Below are 16678 nucleotides of genomic sequence, written 5' to 3' on the forward strand. Positions count from 1 at the left end.
TTTTCTTTTCTTTTTTTTTTGTAACAGATCTTTATTGGAGTATAATTGCTTCACAATGCTGTGTTAGTTTATGTTGTACAACAAAGTGAATCAGCCACATGCATACACATGTCCCCATATCCCCTCCCTCTTGAGCCTCCCTCCCACCCTCCCTATCCCACCCCTCTAGGTCATTGCAAAGCACCGAGCTGATCTCCCTGTGCTATGCTGCTGCTTCCCACTAGCTATCTATTTTACATTTGGTAGTGTACATATATCGATGCTACTCTCACTTTGCCCCAGCTTCCCCCGCCCCACTCCATGTCCTCATGTCCATTCTCTATGTCTACATCTTTATTCCTGTCCTGCCACTAGGTTCATCAGTACCATTATTTTCTTTTTTAGATTCCGTATATGTGTTAGCATACGGTATTTGTTTTTCTCTCTCTGACTTACTTCACTCTGTAAGACAGACTCTAGGTCCATCCACCTCACTACAAATAATTCAATTTCGTTTCTTTTTATGGCTGAGTACTATTCCATTGTATATATGTGCCACATCTTCTTTATCCATTCATCTGTCGATGGACATTTAGGTTGTTTCCATGTCCTGGCTACTGTAAATAGTGCTGCAGTGAACATTGTGGTACATGTCTCTTTTTGAATTATGGTTTTCTCAGGGTATATGCCCAGTAGTGGGATTCCTGGGTCATACAGTAGCTCTATTTTTAGTTTTTTAAGGAACCTCCCTACTGTTCTCCATAGTGGTTGTATCAATTTACATTCCCACCAACAGTGCAGGAGGGTTCCTTTTTCACCACACCCTTTCCAGCATTTATTGTTTCTAGACTTTTTGGTAATGGCCATTCTGACTGGTGTGAGGTGATACCTCATTGTATTCTTGATTTGCATTTCTCTAATAATTAGTGATGTTGAGCATCTTTTCATGCCTCTTGGCCATCTGTATGTCTTCTTTGGTGAAATGTCTATTTAAGTCTTCCACCCATTTTTTAATTGAATTATTTGGTTTTTTGATATTGAACTCCATGAGCTGTTTGTATATTTTGGAGATTAATCCTTTGTCCATTGTTTCATTTGCAAATACTTTCTCCCATTCTGAGGGTTGTCTTCTCATCTTGTTTATGGTTTCCTTTGCTGTGCGAAAGCTTTTAAGTTTAATTAGGTCCCATTTGTTTATTTTTGTTTTTATTTCCATTACTCTAGGTGGGTCAAAAAAGATCTTGCTGTGGTTTATGTCAGAGAGTGTTTTCCCTATGTTTTCCTCTAAGAGTTTTATAGTGTCTGGTCTTACATTTAGGTCTTTAATCCATTTTGAATTTTTTTTGTGTGTATGGTGTTAGGGAGTGTTCTAATTTCATTCTTTTACATGTAGCTGTCCAGTTTTCCCAGCACCACTTATTGAAGAGGCTGTCTTTTCTCATTGTATGTTCTTGCCTCCTTTATCGTAAATTAGGTGATCATATGTGTGTGGGTTTATCTCTGGGCTTTCTCTCCTGCACCATTGATCTATATTTCGGTTTTTGTGCCAGTACGATACTGCCTTAATTACTGTAGCTTTGTGGTATAGTTTGAAGTCAGGGACCCTGATTCCTCCAGCTCTGTTTTTCTTTCTCAAGATTGCTTTGGCTATTCGGGATCTTTTGTGTTTCCATACGAATTGTAAAATTTTTTGTTCTTATTCTATGAAGAATGCTATTGGTAGGTAGTTTGATAGGGATTGCATTGAATCTGTAGATTGCTTTGGGTAGTATTTTGACAATAGTGACAAATTTTGACGATATTGATTCTTCCAATCCAAGAACATGGTATATTTCTCCACCTGTTTATGTCATCTTTGATTTCTTTCATCAGTGTTTTATAGTTTTCTGAGAACAAGTCTTTTTCCTCCTTAGGTAGGTTTATTCCTAGGCATTTTATTCTTTTTGTTGTGATGGTAAGTGGGATTGTTTCCTTAATTTCTCTTTCTGATTTTTTGTTGTTATTGTATAGGAATGCCAGAGATTTCTGTGCATTAATTTTGTATTCTGCTACTTTACCAAATTTATTGATTAGTTCTAGTAGTTTTCTGGTGGCAGCTTTAGGATTCTCTATGTATAATATCATGCCATCTGCAGTGACAATTTTACTTTTTCTTTTCCAATTTGTATTCCTTTTATTTATTTTTCTTCTCTGATTGCTGTGGCTAGGACTTTCAAAACTATGTTGAATACGAGTGGCGAGAGTGGACATCCTTGTCTTTTTCCTGATCTTAGTGGAAATGCTTTCAGTTTTTCACCATTGAGTATAATGTTTGCTGTGGGTTTGTCATATATGGCCTTTATTATATTGAGGTAGGTTCCCTCTATGCCCATTTTCTGGAGAGTTTTTAATTATAAATAGGTGTGGGATTTTGTTGAAAGCTTTTTCTGCATCTATTGAGATGATCATATGGTATTTATTCCTTAATTTGTTAATATGGTGTATCACATTGATTTGCGTATATTGAAGAATCCTTGCATCCCTGGGATATATCCCACTTGATCATGGTGTATGATCCTTTTAATATGTTGTTGGATGCTGTTTGCTAGTATTTTGTTCAGGATTTTTGCATCTATGTTCATCAGTGATACTGGTCTATAATTTTCTTTTTTGTGATATCCTTTTCTGGTTTTGGTATCAGGGTGATGGTGGCTTTGTACAATGAATTTGGGAGTGTTCCTCCTTCTGCAATTTTTTGGAAGAGTTTGAGAAAGATCAGTGTTAACTCCTCTCTAAATGTATGATAGAATTCGCCTGTGAAGCCATCTGGTCCTGGGCTTTTGTTTGTCAGAAGATTTTTAATCACAGTTTCAATTTCATTACTTGTGATAGGTCTGTTTATATTTTCTAATTCTTCCTGGTTCAGTCATGGAAAATTGTACCTTTCCAAGAATTTGTCCATTTCTTCTTGGTTGTCCATTTTATTGGCATATAGTTGTTTGTAATAGTCTCCTATAATCCTTTGTATTTCTGCGGTGTCAGTTGTGATTTCTCTTTTTTCATTTCTAATTTTATTGATTTGTGTTCTCTCCCTTTTCTTCTTGATGAGTCTGGCTAAGGGTTTATCAATTTTGTTTATCTTCTCAAAGAACCAGCTTTTAGTTTTATTGATCTTTGCTATCGTTTTCTTCATTTCTATTTCATTTACTTCTGCTCTGATCTTTGTGATTTCTTTCCTTCTACTGACTTTGGGTTTTCTTTGTTCTTCCTTCTCTAGTTGCTTTAGGTTAGGGTTAGATTGTTTATTCGAGATTTTTCTTGTTTCTTGAGGTGAGATTGAATTGCCATAAACTTCCCTCTTAGAACTGCTTTTGCTGTGTCCCATAAGTTTTGGGTGGTTGTATTTTTGTTGCCATTTGTTTCTGTGTGTTTTTTAATTTCTTCTTTGATTTCTTCAGTGATCTCTTGGTTATTTAGTAGTGCACTGTTTAGCCTCCATGTATTTGTGGTTTTTACAATTTTTTCCTGTAATTGATTTTCAATCTCATAACATTGTGGTCAGAAAAGATGCTTGATATGATTTCAATTTTCTTAAATTTTCCAAGGCTTGATTTATGACCCAAGATGTGATCTAGCCTGGAGAATGTTCCATGTGCCCTTGAGAAGAAAATGTATTCTGCTACTTTTGGGTGGAATGTTCTATAAATATCAATTAAATCTATCTGGTCTGCTGTGTCAGTTAAAGCTTGTGTTTCCTTATTTATTTTCTGTTTGGATGATCTGTCCATTGGTGTAAGTGAGGTGTTAAACTCCCCTACTAAAACTGTGTTACTGTCGATTTCTCCTTCCATGGTTGTTAGTATTTGCCTTATGTATGGAGGTGCTCCTATGTTGGGTGCATAAACATTTACAACTGTTATATCATCTTCTTGGATTGATCCCTTGATCATTATGTAGTGTCCTTCCTTATCTCTTATAACAGTCTTTATTTTAAAGTCTATTTTATCTGATATGAGTATTGCTACTCCAGCTTTCTTTTGATTTACATTTGCATGGAATATCTATTTTGATCCCTTCACTTTCAGTCTGTATGTGTCCCTAGGTCTGAAGTGGATCTCTTATAGACAGCATATATATGGGTCTTGTTTTTGTATCTGTTCAGCCAGTCTGTGTCTTTTGGTTGGGCCATATAATCCATTTACATTCAAGGTTATTATCCATATGTATGTTCCTATTACCATTTTCTTAATTGTTTTGGGTTTGTTTTTTTAGCTTTTGTTGTAAAGCTGAATTCTTTTAGCTTTTGCTTGTCTGAAAAGCTTTTGATTTCTCTGTTGAATCTGAATGAGATCCTTGATGGGTAGAGTAATCTTGGTTGTAGGTTTTTCTCTTTCATCACTTTAAGTATATCCTGCCACTGCCTTCTGGCCTGTAGGGTTTCTGCTGAAAAATCTGCTGTTAACCTTATGGGGATTCCTTTGTATGTTATTTTTTGTTTTTCCCTTTTAATATTTTTTCTTTGAATTTAATTGTTAGTTTGATTAATATATGTCTTGGTGTGTTTCTCCTAGAGTTTATCCTGTATGGGACTCTCTGTGCTTCCTGGACTTGGGTGACTATTTCCTTTCCCATGTTAGGGTAGTTTTCCACTATAATCTCTTCAAATATTTTCTCAGACCCCTTCTTTTTCTCTTCTTCTTCTGGGACCCCTATATTCGAATGTTGGTGCATTTAGTGTTGTCCCAGAAGTCTCTGAGATTGTCTTCAATTCTTTTCATTCTTTTTTCTTTATTCTGCTCCTTGGCAGTTATTTCCACCATTCTGTCATCCAGCTCACTTATTCGTTCTTCTGCCTCAGTTATTCTGTTATTGATTCCTTCTAGTGTATTTTTCATTTCAGTTATTTTGTTGTTCATCTGTTTGTTTGTCCTTTAGTTCTTGTAGATCTTTGTTAAACATTTCTTGTATGTTCTCAATCCGTGGCTCCATTCTATTTCCGAGATCCTGGATCATCTTTACTATCATTACTCTGAATTCTTTTTCAGGTAGATTCCCTATTTCCTCTTCATTTATTTGGTCTTGGAGGTTTTTACCTTGCCCCTTCATCCATGACATATTTTTCTTGCTATCTCTCTTTTTTTTTTTATGAGTGGGATTGTGTTCCTGTCTTACTGGTTTTTTGGCCTCAGGCTTCCAACACTGAAGTCTGTAGGCTGTTGGGTAGAGCTGGGTCTTGGTGCTGAGAGGAGGACCTCCAGGAGACCTCACTCTGATGCATATTCCCTGGGGTCTGAGTTCCTCTGTTAGTCCAGTGGTTCGGACTCAGACCTCCCACCACAGGAGCTTCAGCCCAACCCCCAGCTTGTGAACCCAAGATCCTGCAAGCCACACAGGACAGCAAAAAAAAAAAAAAAAAAAGAACAATAATAAAGTAAAAAATAAAATTAGATTAGGAAACTAACAGATATGTTAGAAAAAATATAAAAATAAACATATAGATGAAACAATAACTGGAAGGTAAAACAGAATCACAGTAGTAAAAAAGAGGAGGAGAAAAAAGCCTTGGCTATGGAGGGCAGGGCCTAAGCAGGGTCGAGGTTTAGGCAGTGGGTGGGGCCTATGCCTAGGACCCAGAAGGCTGGAAAAGGCCCTGGGGGTTGTGGTGCGTGGGGCTTAGGCTCAGCAGAACAGAAGGGGCCCAGGCATGTCTCCCACCTCTGTTCTCAGAGGGTAGGGGACCCCACCTTGGAGCCCAGCAGGCTTCCTTGGTTCGAGTGGGTGGGGCAAATGCCCTCTGCTCCTTTCCTGCTCCTCCAGTCCCAGAGGGCCCCTCCCACCTTCCTCTCCTGATCTCCTAGGCCTCCCTCCTACATCCCCAGGACCAACCTGGCCTGGAGGGGACCTCTGAGGGCGTAGGACCTAGCCCGAGAGCTGGGCAGACTTCCCCAGCCGATTAGGCAGGGGAAAGACTGGGCCCGCTCCCCTCTGATCCAAGCCCCCACGGGTCCCTCCAGGCATGGGAACCCCTCCCCCCCCTCAGCCACCCCTCACGGGCACTGGCCCTGTCCAGCCTCCACTTCTCCTCCCCCTCAGTCCCCTCATGTCCTGCCGGTTTGCTTGGGGGTTCTTCCTGTCTCCTTGGGCATCGGGGTCCCCCACCAGCATCCAGCACGTGCCCTAGTTGTCTCAGGTATATGATTTTCAAATCTTTTCTCCCATTCTGTGGGTTGTCTTGTCACTTTCTTGATTGTTCTTTGATGCACAAAAGTTTTAAATTTTGATGGAGTATAGTTTATCTACTTTTTCTTTGGTTTCTTGTGCTTTACTTGTCACGTCTAAGAAGCCACTGTCTAATCCAAAGTTATAAAGATTTACACTTATGCTTTCTTCTCTCATATTTAGTTAGGTCTTTGGTACATTTTGAGTTCATATTTGTATATGGTATGAGGTAAGGGCCCCAATTCATTTTTTTCCTGTGGAAATCCAGTTGTCCCGCCACTATTTGTTGAAAAGACTATTTTCCCTCATAAAATTGTCTTGGAACTCTTATCAGAAACGAATTTCTATTAAATGTATAGGTTTACTTCTGACTCGCAATTCTATTCCATTCATCCAGATGTCTGTCATTATGCCATTACCACACTGTTTTGAATATTATAGCCGTGTATAATACTGTTTTGAAAATTTTAACTGTGAGTCTGCCAACTTGGTTCTTCTTCAAGATTTTTTGACCATCCTGAGTCTCTTGCATTTTCTTATGAATTTTAGGATCAGCTTGTCAATTTCTGCAAACATGATCTCTGGATACTTTTTAAGATTTTTTTTTTTGTCATTGGTTTTGAGTAATTTGATCATAGTCTTTGGTGCAATTGTCTTTATTTATGTTCCTTGTGCAGTTAATTGAGCTTCTTGGAATTTTGGGTTAATAGTTTTCATTAAGTTTGAAATTTGGGGGAGGCATTATTTCTTCAAATATTTTTTCTTTCCCCCTTCATTTGGGAACTTAAGTTACAAATAATCGAGCCACTTGAAGTTGTACTATAGCCTACTAATAATCCTTTTCCATTTTTATTAATAAAATTCTTCTTTCTCTATGCATTTCATTTTTCATAGTTTCTATGCTTTTATGTTCACTGTTCTTTTGTAGTATCTAATCTGCTATCAATCCCATCCATTGTATTGTTTATCTCTAGAAGTTCTACTTGAGTCTTTTTTATATGTTCTATATCTCATCTTAACTTTTCAAACACATGGGATACAATTCTAATACCTGTGCTAATGTCCTTATCTCCCAGTTCGAACATCTGTGTCAAATCTGACTTGGTTTTGACAATTGATTATTCTACACATTATAGGTTGTGTGTTTCCTGCCTCCTTGCATGTCGGACAGTCTTGGCTGAATGCCTGACAGTGTGAATTTAACCCTGCTGGGAGCTGGATATTTTGTGTTTCTGCAGGTCTTCTTGAGCAGTACAGTGTGTTACTTGGAAGCAGCTTGATCCTTTTGGGTCTGGCTTGTGTGATTTGTTATGTGGGGCCAAGGCAGTGCTCAGTCCAAAGCTGATCGTCTGCTGAAGTGAGAGTGTTCCTGAGTACTCAACCTGATGCCCTGTGAATTAAGAAAGTTTCTAATCTGACTGCAAACAGACATTATTCCAGCCCTTGTGCTCTTCTGGTGCTACTTCCTCTAGTCCTTTCAGATGGCTCTTTCCTGTGTGCATGTGCCAGTCAGTGCTCTGTGGCATCCTCGAGGGAGGGGGCCCTCTCTCTGTGCAGCTTTCTCTTCTCTGCTTTTCTGTTCCATGGGCACAGGCTGCCTTTGTCTCTCAGGACATCAGCTCTGTCTCCTCAACTCAGGGTCTGCCTGGCTCTGCCTCAGTTTCCTTTTCCCGTAAACTTAAGTCAGGAAGCTGGGGCAATTATAGGACTCACCATTGTTTCCTATCTCTAATACATCACTGTCCTTCATTCATCTTAACCATTCTGATGATTCTGTACCCAATTCCAATGTGTGGGTTTCTTTCTTTCCCACAAAAAGAAATTCTCTGAGACACCAGCCAAGTGTCCTACAGTTCAACTCAATTCTGACACCATCCACCTGGAAATAGCATCAGATCCCATAGGTTAAGGGCTCAGTCCCACAAGGCTGCCTCCACCACCACTTCAGATATCAACTGCAAGTCCAGGTTGTCACCTGTGCTTCTGGCCTACATGCTATAAATTAGAGGTTCCAATGACCCCCTTCCTTGGGTTTTAATAATTTGCTAAAGTGGCTCACAGAACTCAGAGAAACATTTCACTTAGTAGATCAGTGCTTTATTATAAAAGGGTATAACTCAGGAGCAGCCAGGTGGAAGAGACGTATAGGCAAGGCGCGTGGGAAGGGGCAGGGCCAAGCATGCCACTCTCCCCCAGTGTCCATGTGTTTACCAGCCGGGAAGCTCTCTGAACCCTATCCTTTTGGGGTTTTATGGAGACTTCATTACACAGGCACAACTGATTAAATCATTGACCACTGGTGATTAAAAAAAAATATTTTATTGGAGTATAGTTGCTTTACAGTGTTGTGTTAGTTTCTACTGTAGAGCAAAGTGAATCAGCTATACATATACACATATCCCCTCTTTTTTGCGTTTCCTTCCCATTTAGGTCACCACAGAGCATTGAGTAGAGTTCCCTGTGCTGTGCAATAGGTTCTCCTTAGTTATCTATTTTACATATAGTATCAGTAGTGTGTATATGTCAATCCCAATCTCCCAATTCATCCCACCCTCCCTTTCCCCCTTGGTATCCATAGGTTTGTTCTCTACGTCTGTGTCTCTATTTTGGCTTTGTAAATAAGACCATCTATACAGTTTTTTCAGATTCCACATATATGCATTTTCTCTTTCTGGCTTACTTCACTCTGTATGACAGTCTCTAGGTCCATCCACGTCTCTACAAATGACTCAATTTTGTTCCTGTTTATGGCTGAGTAATATTCCATTGTATATATGTACCACATCTTCTTTATCACTCCTCTGTTCATGGACATTTAGGTTGTCTCCATGTCCTGGCTATTGTAAATAGTGCTGCAATGAACATTGGGGTGCTTGTGTCTTTTTGAATTATGGTTTCCTCAGGTTATATGCCCAGTAGTGGGATTGCTGGGTCACGTGATAGTTCTATTTTTTTAGTTTTTTAAGGAACCTCCATACTGTTCTCCATAGTGGCTGTATCAATTTACATTCCCACCAAAAGTGTAGGAGGGTTCCCTTTTCTCCACACCCTCTCCAGCATTTATTGTTTGTAGATTTTGTGATGCAGGACATTCTGACAGGTATGAGGTGAGAACTACCTCTTTGTAGTTTTGATTTGCATTTCTCAATGATTAGTGATGTTGAGCATCTTTTCACATGCCTCTTGGCCATCTGTATGTCTTCTTTGGTGAAATGTCTATTTAGGTCTTCTGCCCATTTTTTGATTGGGTTGTTTGTTTTTGTGACATTGAGCTGCATGAGCTGCTTGTATATTTGGGGGATTAATCCTTTGTCAGTTGCTTCGTTTGCAAATATTTTCTCCCTTTCTGAGTGTTGTCTTTTCGTCTTGTTTATGGTTTCCTTTGCTGTGCAAAAGCTTTTAAGTTTAATTAGGTCCCATTTGTTTATTTTTGTTTTTATTTTAATTACTCTAGGAGGTGGGTCAAAAAAGATCTTGCTGTGATTTATGTCAAAGAGTGTTCTGCCTATGTTTTCCTCTAAGAGTCTTATAGTGTCTGGCCTTACATTTAGATCTTTAATTCATTTTAAATTTATTTTTGTGTATGGTGTTAGGGAGTGTTCTAATTTCACTCTTTTACGTGTAGCTGCCCAGTTTTCCCAGCACCATTTATTGAAGAGGCTGTCTTTGCTCCATTGTATATTCTGGCCTCCTTTGTCATAGATTAGTTGACCATAGGTGCATGGGTTTATCTCTGGGCTTTCTCTCCTGTACCATTGATCTATATTTCTGTGTTTGCACTAGTACCATACTGTCTTGACTACCGTAGCCGTGTAGTATAGTCTGAAGTCAGGGAGCCCGATTCCTCCAGCTCTGTTTTTTTTCTTTTCTCAAGATTGCTTTTGCTCTTCAAGGTCCTTTGTGTTTCCATACAAGTTGTAAAATTTTTTGTTCTGCTGTGAAAAATGCCATTGATAATTTGATAAGGATTGCCTTGAACCTGTAGATTGCTTTGGGTAGTATAGTTATTTGGACAGTATTGATTCTTCCCGTCCAAGAACATGGTATATCTCTCCATCTGTTTGTGTCATCTTTGACTTCTTTATCAGCATCTTATAGTTTTTGCTGTACAGGTCTTTTGCCTCCTTAGGTAGGTTTATTCCTAGGATTGGACTCAATCTCCAGCCCCTCTCCCCTCCCTGGATGTCAGGGGGTCCCAACCTTCTAGTCACATGGTTGGTTACCCTGGCAATCAGCCCCCATCCTTAGGGGCTTTTGGAAAATCACTTCATTAACATAAAAAAACCCACCTCTGTGCCTCTCCTCACTTAGGAAATTCCAAGGGTTTAGGAGCTCTGAGTCAGAAACAGGAGGAAGACCAAACACATATTTCTTATTATAAATCACAACATCACGACCATTGTTTTGTGTATTGTGTTTGTTTTCCTTTGGTTGTTTCAGGGGGCCAGTGTCTTAGTTCAGGCTGTTATAACAAAGCACCATAGACTGTGCAACTTAAATAACAGAAATTTATTGCTTAAAGTTGTGGAGACTGGAAGTCTGAAATCAGGGTGCTAGCATGGTTGGGTGCTGGTGAAAGCCCTCTTCTGAATTGCAGATGGCCATCCTCTCACTGTGTTCTCACACGGGGGAAGGGGGAAGGGGGAAGGGGTCTTTTCTTATAAGGGCACTAATCCCATTCATTAGGCTCCACCCTCATGACCTCATCTAAGCCTGATCACCTCAAAAAGATCCCATCTTCAAACACTGTCACGTTGAGGGCTAGGATTTCAGCATATGAATTTTGGGGGGACACAACATTCAGACCTTAGCAGAGGGTAAATCCAGCCCCTCTTCTCCATTGTGGCTAGAAGTTGAAGTCCCAGCTGTTGGTTTTGAGGCCTGTGTTATCCTTGTTCCTTAGTTGGCTGGAACTGGAAGATGCTGTTGTTGCCACTGTCTGCTATTTATGAAGCCCAGTATTTATAATTTGTTGGATCTTGTAGTTAGTTATAGGCCTGGAAACATGGGCTGGTAACAGCCTGGAGACAAGGAGGGGCCATAGGGTAGCTGTGTCCCCCATGCCTTCTGACTCAGAAGCGTGAGTGGCTCCCAGGAATGGCTGCGCAGTGAGAATCAGGTAGCCTCTGGGGTGGGGCCCGTTCCCCAGGCAGATGGGGTGCAGGCCTCGCTTCAGCTCCACCCTTCATCCTCAGTGACCAGCACCGACTACGAAACTGCTGTGGATGCCACGGAAACCTCGTCCTATTTCAGCGCCCAAGGCTACCTGTCCAGGTAGAGAGTCATGCAGGGGTGGTCCTGGGCCCTTTGCGGGGGGTGGCAATGCTGGCTTGGACTGACAGAATCCAAATCCTGGAGCCTTCAACCAGGCCATGGCAGTCTCTGTCCAGGAAAGAGGAGACCTCAGAAGCCATCCACGCTTGACCCTGGTCCCCTCCTGTCCTGGACCCCTCACTGGTCCATCTCACATCTGCCCCTTCTTGGTTCTCCCTGCCAGCTGGGAGCAGGAGGGCACGGAGTCTACCTCAGAGGAGGGGCAGCTGCCGCAGGTTGTGGAGGACCTGAAAGACCTCCAGGTGGCCCCCGGCACACGTCTGGCCAAGTTCCAGCTCAAGGTGAAAGGTAAGGGGGAGAGAAATGAAGGGAAAGGAGCTGCCTCCCACCAGAGGGAGGGTTAGGGTTGGTTAGGGTTAGATCACCGAGGGGTCTATGAGGGCCTGTGGAGGGCATGGTGCCCACTGGGCTGTGGCCCTGTGCTAACCACTCCCCCTGCGGCCCCAGGCTACCCCGCGCCTCGACTGTACTGGTTCAAAGATGGGCAGCCCCTGACTGCATCTGCACACATCTGCATGACGGACAGGAAGACACTGCACACCCTGGAGATTGTCTCAGTCACCAGTGAGGATGCTGGCCAGTACTCAGCCTACATCAGCAACACCGTGGGTGCTGCTTATTCGTCTGCTCGGCTGCTGGTCCGAGGTGGGTGCTCAGGGATGCAGCAGAGCTTGGTGTCCACACCCAGGTTGATGTCCACCTATAAACCATGCTGTGGCAAGCCTGGGAGCTAGGGCCCAGTGGTCACTGCCCCTGTGTGCAAAAGTCACAGGTGGCCAGAAGCTGGCTCCCAGAGAGCATGGGCCCTTAGAGGGTGTGGGGCCCATGAAAACTGACCAGCAAGCAGGGTAGCTAGCTGGTGGAGTAGGCTCAGGCAAGCATGGAGCCCTCCGTAGACTGTGGAGGAAGAGGCAGGTAGTAATTGGGGGAGTAGAGGTCTTAACTTCCTTATTTTCCAAAGTTCTGAGCACTGCAAGGTGATTCCAAGTCTTGCCCAAATCTGCCCTGGTCTAGGGACCCAACACTGCCTGTGGCATTGCTTCAGTTGTGGCGTTTTCAGCACAAGCATCCCCAAGTTAGTTTCAGAGCAACGCCCCAGACTCCTGGGCGGGCATGGGTAACACTCCATCTGGTCCGTGGGGACTGAGTGAATTCCATTTCTGCATGGCCAGATTTAGGAAAGGTGCTGTGTGTAGGAGTGGGCGGGGCCACCCTTGGGACTCACACCATGCTAGGCAGGCCCACTCAGGGGAGGGGGCACCTTGGTGCTGTAGATCTGACTTCTGTGCTTTCTTCAGGCCCCAATGAACCAGAAGAGAAGCCAGCATTCGGTGAGCCGACTCCAGGGGGCAGAGGGAAGGAGGGTGGGGTGGACACTGGGGACAGGTTCGGTGAGGGTGCGTGAGGGGGACGACCACGTGGAATTGGGGCTCTACATTGTTTACCACCAACTGCCCCATGTCTCTCCAGATGTACACCAACAGCTGGTGCCACCCCGATTCCTGGAGAAGTTCACCTCCAAGAAGGTGAAGAAGGGCTCCAGCATCACCTTCTCAGTGAAGGTTGAAGGTGAGAGGTCCTGCCTCCCTGTCCCACTCAGGAGAGCCCCCAGGGAGGTCCCCTGCCTGCACCCACTCAGGACCTCCTAGGGAGGCTCAGAGGTGACCCCTGCTTCCCAGAGCCACCCTCTTGGTGTGGGGAGACTGTCCACCATATACTCCTGCCTGCAGGAGACCCGCTCCCAGCTGTGCATTGGCTGCGGGAGGAGGCTGAGCAGGGTGTGCTGTGGATCGGCTGCCACACGCCGGGCTACACAGTGGCCAGCTCTGCCCAGCAGCACAGCCTGGTCCTTCTGGATGTGGACCGTCAGCACCAGGGCACCTACACCTGCATCGCCACAAACACTGCTGGCCAAGCCCTCTGTTCCGCAAGCTTGCACGTCTCTGGCTGTGAGTGGGCATGGGCGACCCAGCCAGGAGTGGGAGAGGGGCAGTGTGGGTAGTGTGCAGCCTCAGAGCTCATGGGCCAGCTCCCACGCCCTACACTGTGGGCTCCGTTCAGCTAGCTGAGACTCTCCTAGAAGCCCCCTGCCGCCCTGAGTGGTTTCTTCCTGGGTCACTCTCAGCTCTTCCCAGGGTGGGTGAGTCAAGTGCAGACCCCATTCCCGTCCCTACCGGTGGTGGGATGACTGTGGGCCAAGCTGGAACACTGGGCACAGTCTTCCTCGGGGCTCCAGATGACAGGGCCAAGGCCCCCTGGGGGGTGGTCCATGCATCCCTGGCAGGGGCCCCGATCAGAATCAGAGCTCGAGGGTATGAGGTGTCATCCTGGTCGCTCACCCTGTTCTCCTGACAGTACCTAAGGAGGCTGGGGCAGCAGAGGAGCAGGCCGGGGTGAAGGAGGCCCTCATCTCCACCTTCCTGCAGGGGTGAGTGAGGGGCTGCTCAAGAGGCAGAGGGGCCAGGAGTGAGGTCCCGGGAGTGTGGGTCCTGGGAGTGCAGGAGTGCAGGTCCTGGGAGAGTGGGTCCTGGGAGTGCAGGTCCCGGGAGAGTGGGGTCCTGGTCCCGGTGGGGGGCAGTGCTGCTGCTGGGAGGGAGCCCCATCACAGATCCCAGCCCAGCTCTGGCCCTCTTGGGCCATGTGGCTTGGGTCCCCATTGTAAAGAGAGGACTTCCCCAGGGCCCCGACTGTGGCATCAAGGCCCACTGCCCCCAGACCCTCTTTTCTGTCAGGCCCTTCAGGATACCTCCTCCCCCTTTAGGACCCAAGTTGTTTCTGAACAGATGTCGCAACCTTCAGGTTTCACAGACCTCGCTGGGCAGAGGAAAGGTACGGGCTGAGTGGGCACACATCTGTGCGGGGTGGGGGACAGGGGGTGTGGAGGAGGCTGCCCAGCTGGCAGGCCCCAGGACCGTGTGGCCCTAGGAACACCTGCTTGCCTAGCTCTGGGCTGGGCCTCCCTGCCCTCTTATGGGCCTAATTCTGAGATTTGGTTGGTCTCCGGGCCATTTCTGACCCTCGAGGATGTGGAAGCTCGCGGGGGCCCCTGGGCTGGGCCAGCCCTTGGCTTAGAGCTCACGTCCAGGGGGCTGTATGGATGCCTAGGAGCAGGCAGCTGCTGAGTCAGGGCTGGCAGGGGGGCAGTTCGGGGAGGCGGGTGCTGGATATGCTGCCGACAGGGTCCCCACTTTGTCAGGGATTCTCCCCCTGCCCCCACGCTGGGTCCCCCTATTCCCAGCCTCTAAGTGTGCCTGCCCCCTGACATGTCCAGCTGCTTCCTGGCCACCTGCACAGGGCCCCAGCACATTGGCATATTTAAAACATTGTTTTATGGAGGATACTGAGTCTGCACAGAAGTCGAGAGGAGGGAGCCATGCACCCCATGTACCCATTGCCCACCTTTGGGATCACTTCTCCACTGACCTGCTTTGTTAATTTACCCAGCCCTCCCTTCCCTGTGCTGCCCCCATCCCAAGCCGCCCTCATTCCCCCATAACCCCAGCAACTGCTCCCAGCCCCTTACACCTGCAAAGGATCACACTTCCATCAAGGTCGACCTGAAGCCATCAAACCACAGCTGCCAGGGGTCTGGCCCCCCAGCCCTTGGGCCACAATTTGGGGTCCTGCCCCCTGCCTTCAGTGTCCAGGACCTGCCCTCGTATTATACTGCCTGGCTGAGGTCCTTGTGATCTCCGTCCCTTCTGAGCCCCTTCCCAGACCAGTGGCCAAGTGGCCAACAGGAATGGAGGTTTGGCACAAACCCCACTGGGGACCCCACAGCTCCAAGCTCCAACCCCAGCCTGACCATTTACCCAGCTTTGCCCTCAGCTGCCCTTGCCTACTGCCTTGCAACCATGCTGGCTACCTGCTGTCCCCTGACTGCCTGCTCTCCCCACAGCCACCTGCTGCCCCCACTGTCATGCCTGAGTTTGTGGTCCCCTAAGTCACACCTTGGCTCAGTTGCCCTTGAGCCAAAGAGACCCCTAGTTGTGGTCAGCCTTCCCTGCTTCTGGCAGCTCTGGCCCAAGTCTGTGCGTCCCTTGGCTACTCTGACCCCCAAGCCCAGGATGGGCCTGGAGGCGGGTGTTCGGGCACATCTGTGGAGCACACGGCTGGCTGAGCTAGGGTCTGGCCCCCAGGAGAGCTTCCGTCATCAGAGGCCTGTGGCCACCTGTCCTTGGCCGAGGTGGGCACGGAGGAGTTCCTGAAGAAGCTCACTTCGCAGATCACAGAGATGGTGTCAGCCAAGATCACACAGGGTAAGGGTAGCTGGTGATGGAGCGAGGTCCAGGGGTGGCCGTGACTGAGCCCCCAGGACTGGGGCCCCTCCTCACCTGAACGCCCTGTAGACCCATGGGAGGGCGGCATGGGGGGCAGGCCCTTTGAAGGCACCATGTGCCCTGTGTCCCCCAGCCACGCTGCAGGTACCTGGAGGTGACAGCGATGAGGAGTCCAAGACGCCGTCTGCATCCCCCCGGCATGGACGGTCACGCCCCTCTTCCAGCGTCCAGGAGTCATCCTCAGAGTCCGAGGATGGAGACTACCGGGGAGAGGTTCATGGGCAGGCGAGGGGTGGGGCAGGGGGGGCAAGGGGGTATGAGAGTGTCAGGGACAGGGTGAAGGTGGAGTTGGTGTAGGGGGCCAGGGGAGCTGGGGCAGAGGAGGTGGGCACACACCTGAGTGGCCAATATCACCACTGCGACCCAGGACACGCCCAGCACCCCAGAGGCTCCTCCTTGTCCCTTTGGGGTGGGCCGCCTGGCACTCCTGGTAGGATTTCCATCAGTAGAGATGGGTTGAGCCTGTTCTAGAACTTCATGGAATCTCAGGATGGCTGCTTCTTCTCCACTTAATTCCAGAGGCCTTGTAGCCTGGGGCCTTAGGAGGCCCACTGGCCCCTCTCCAGGTCTGACTCAGTGACTTCCCCCCCAGATCTTTGACATCTATGTGGTCACGGCTGACTACCTGCCCCTGGGGGCTGAGCAGGATGCCATCTTGCTGCGGGAGGGCCAGTATGTGGAGGTACTGGACTCGGCGCACCCGCTGCGCTGGCTTGTGCGTACCAAACCCACCAAGTCCAGCCTCTCTCGGCAAGGCTGGGTGTCTCCTGCCTACCTGGACAAGCGGCTCAAGGTACCTGGATGGCTGGAAGGGTGGTCCTGGGGTT

General features: G+C 46.7%; 1 protein-coding gene across 1 annotated transcript in view; it reads left to right on the forward strand.

Moving 5' to 3' along the window:
* The window catches only part of OBSCN (obscurin, cytoskeletal calmodulin and titin-interacting RhoGEF), a 145874-nt gene that overhangs the window by 109476 nt on the left and 19720 nt on the right, over positions 1-16678 (forward strand). Inside the window, exons 57-67 of the mRNA XM_065873477.1 lie at positions 11373-11451; positions 11675-11799; positions 11959-12156; positions 12810-12842; positions 12982-13080; positions 13242-13460; positions 13867-13939; positions 14273-14340; positions 15654-15770; positions 15925-16064; positions 16444-16644. Coding sequence (XP_065729549.1) covers positions 11373-11451; positions 11675-11799; positions 11959-12156; positions 12810-12842; positions 12982-13080; positions 13242-13460; positions 13867-13939; positions 14273-14340; positions 15654-15770; positions 15925-16064; positions 16444-16644 — 1352 coding nt within the window. The remainder of the gene's footprint in view (positions 1-11372; positions 11452-11674; positions 11800-11958; positions 12157-12809; positions 12843-12981; positions 13081-13241; positions 13461-13866; positions 13940-14272; positions 14341-15653; positions 15771-15924; positions 16065-16443; positions 16645-16678) is intronic.

The sequence above is a fragment of the Phocoena phocoena genome, chromosome 3 (assembly GCF_963924675.1).
Source record: "Phocoena phocoena chromosome 3, mPhoPho1.1, whole genome shotgun sequence".
NCBI lineage: Eukaryota > Metazoa > Chordata > Mammalia > Artiodactyla > Phocoenidae > Phocoena > Phocoena phocoena.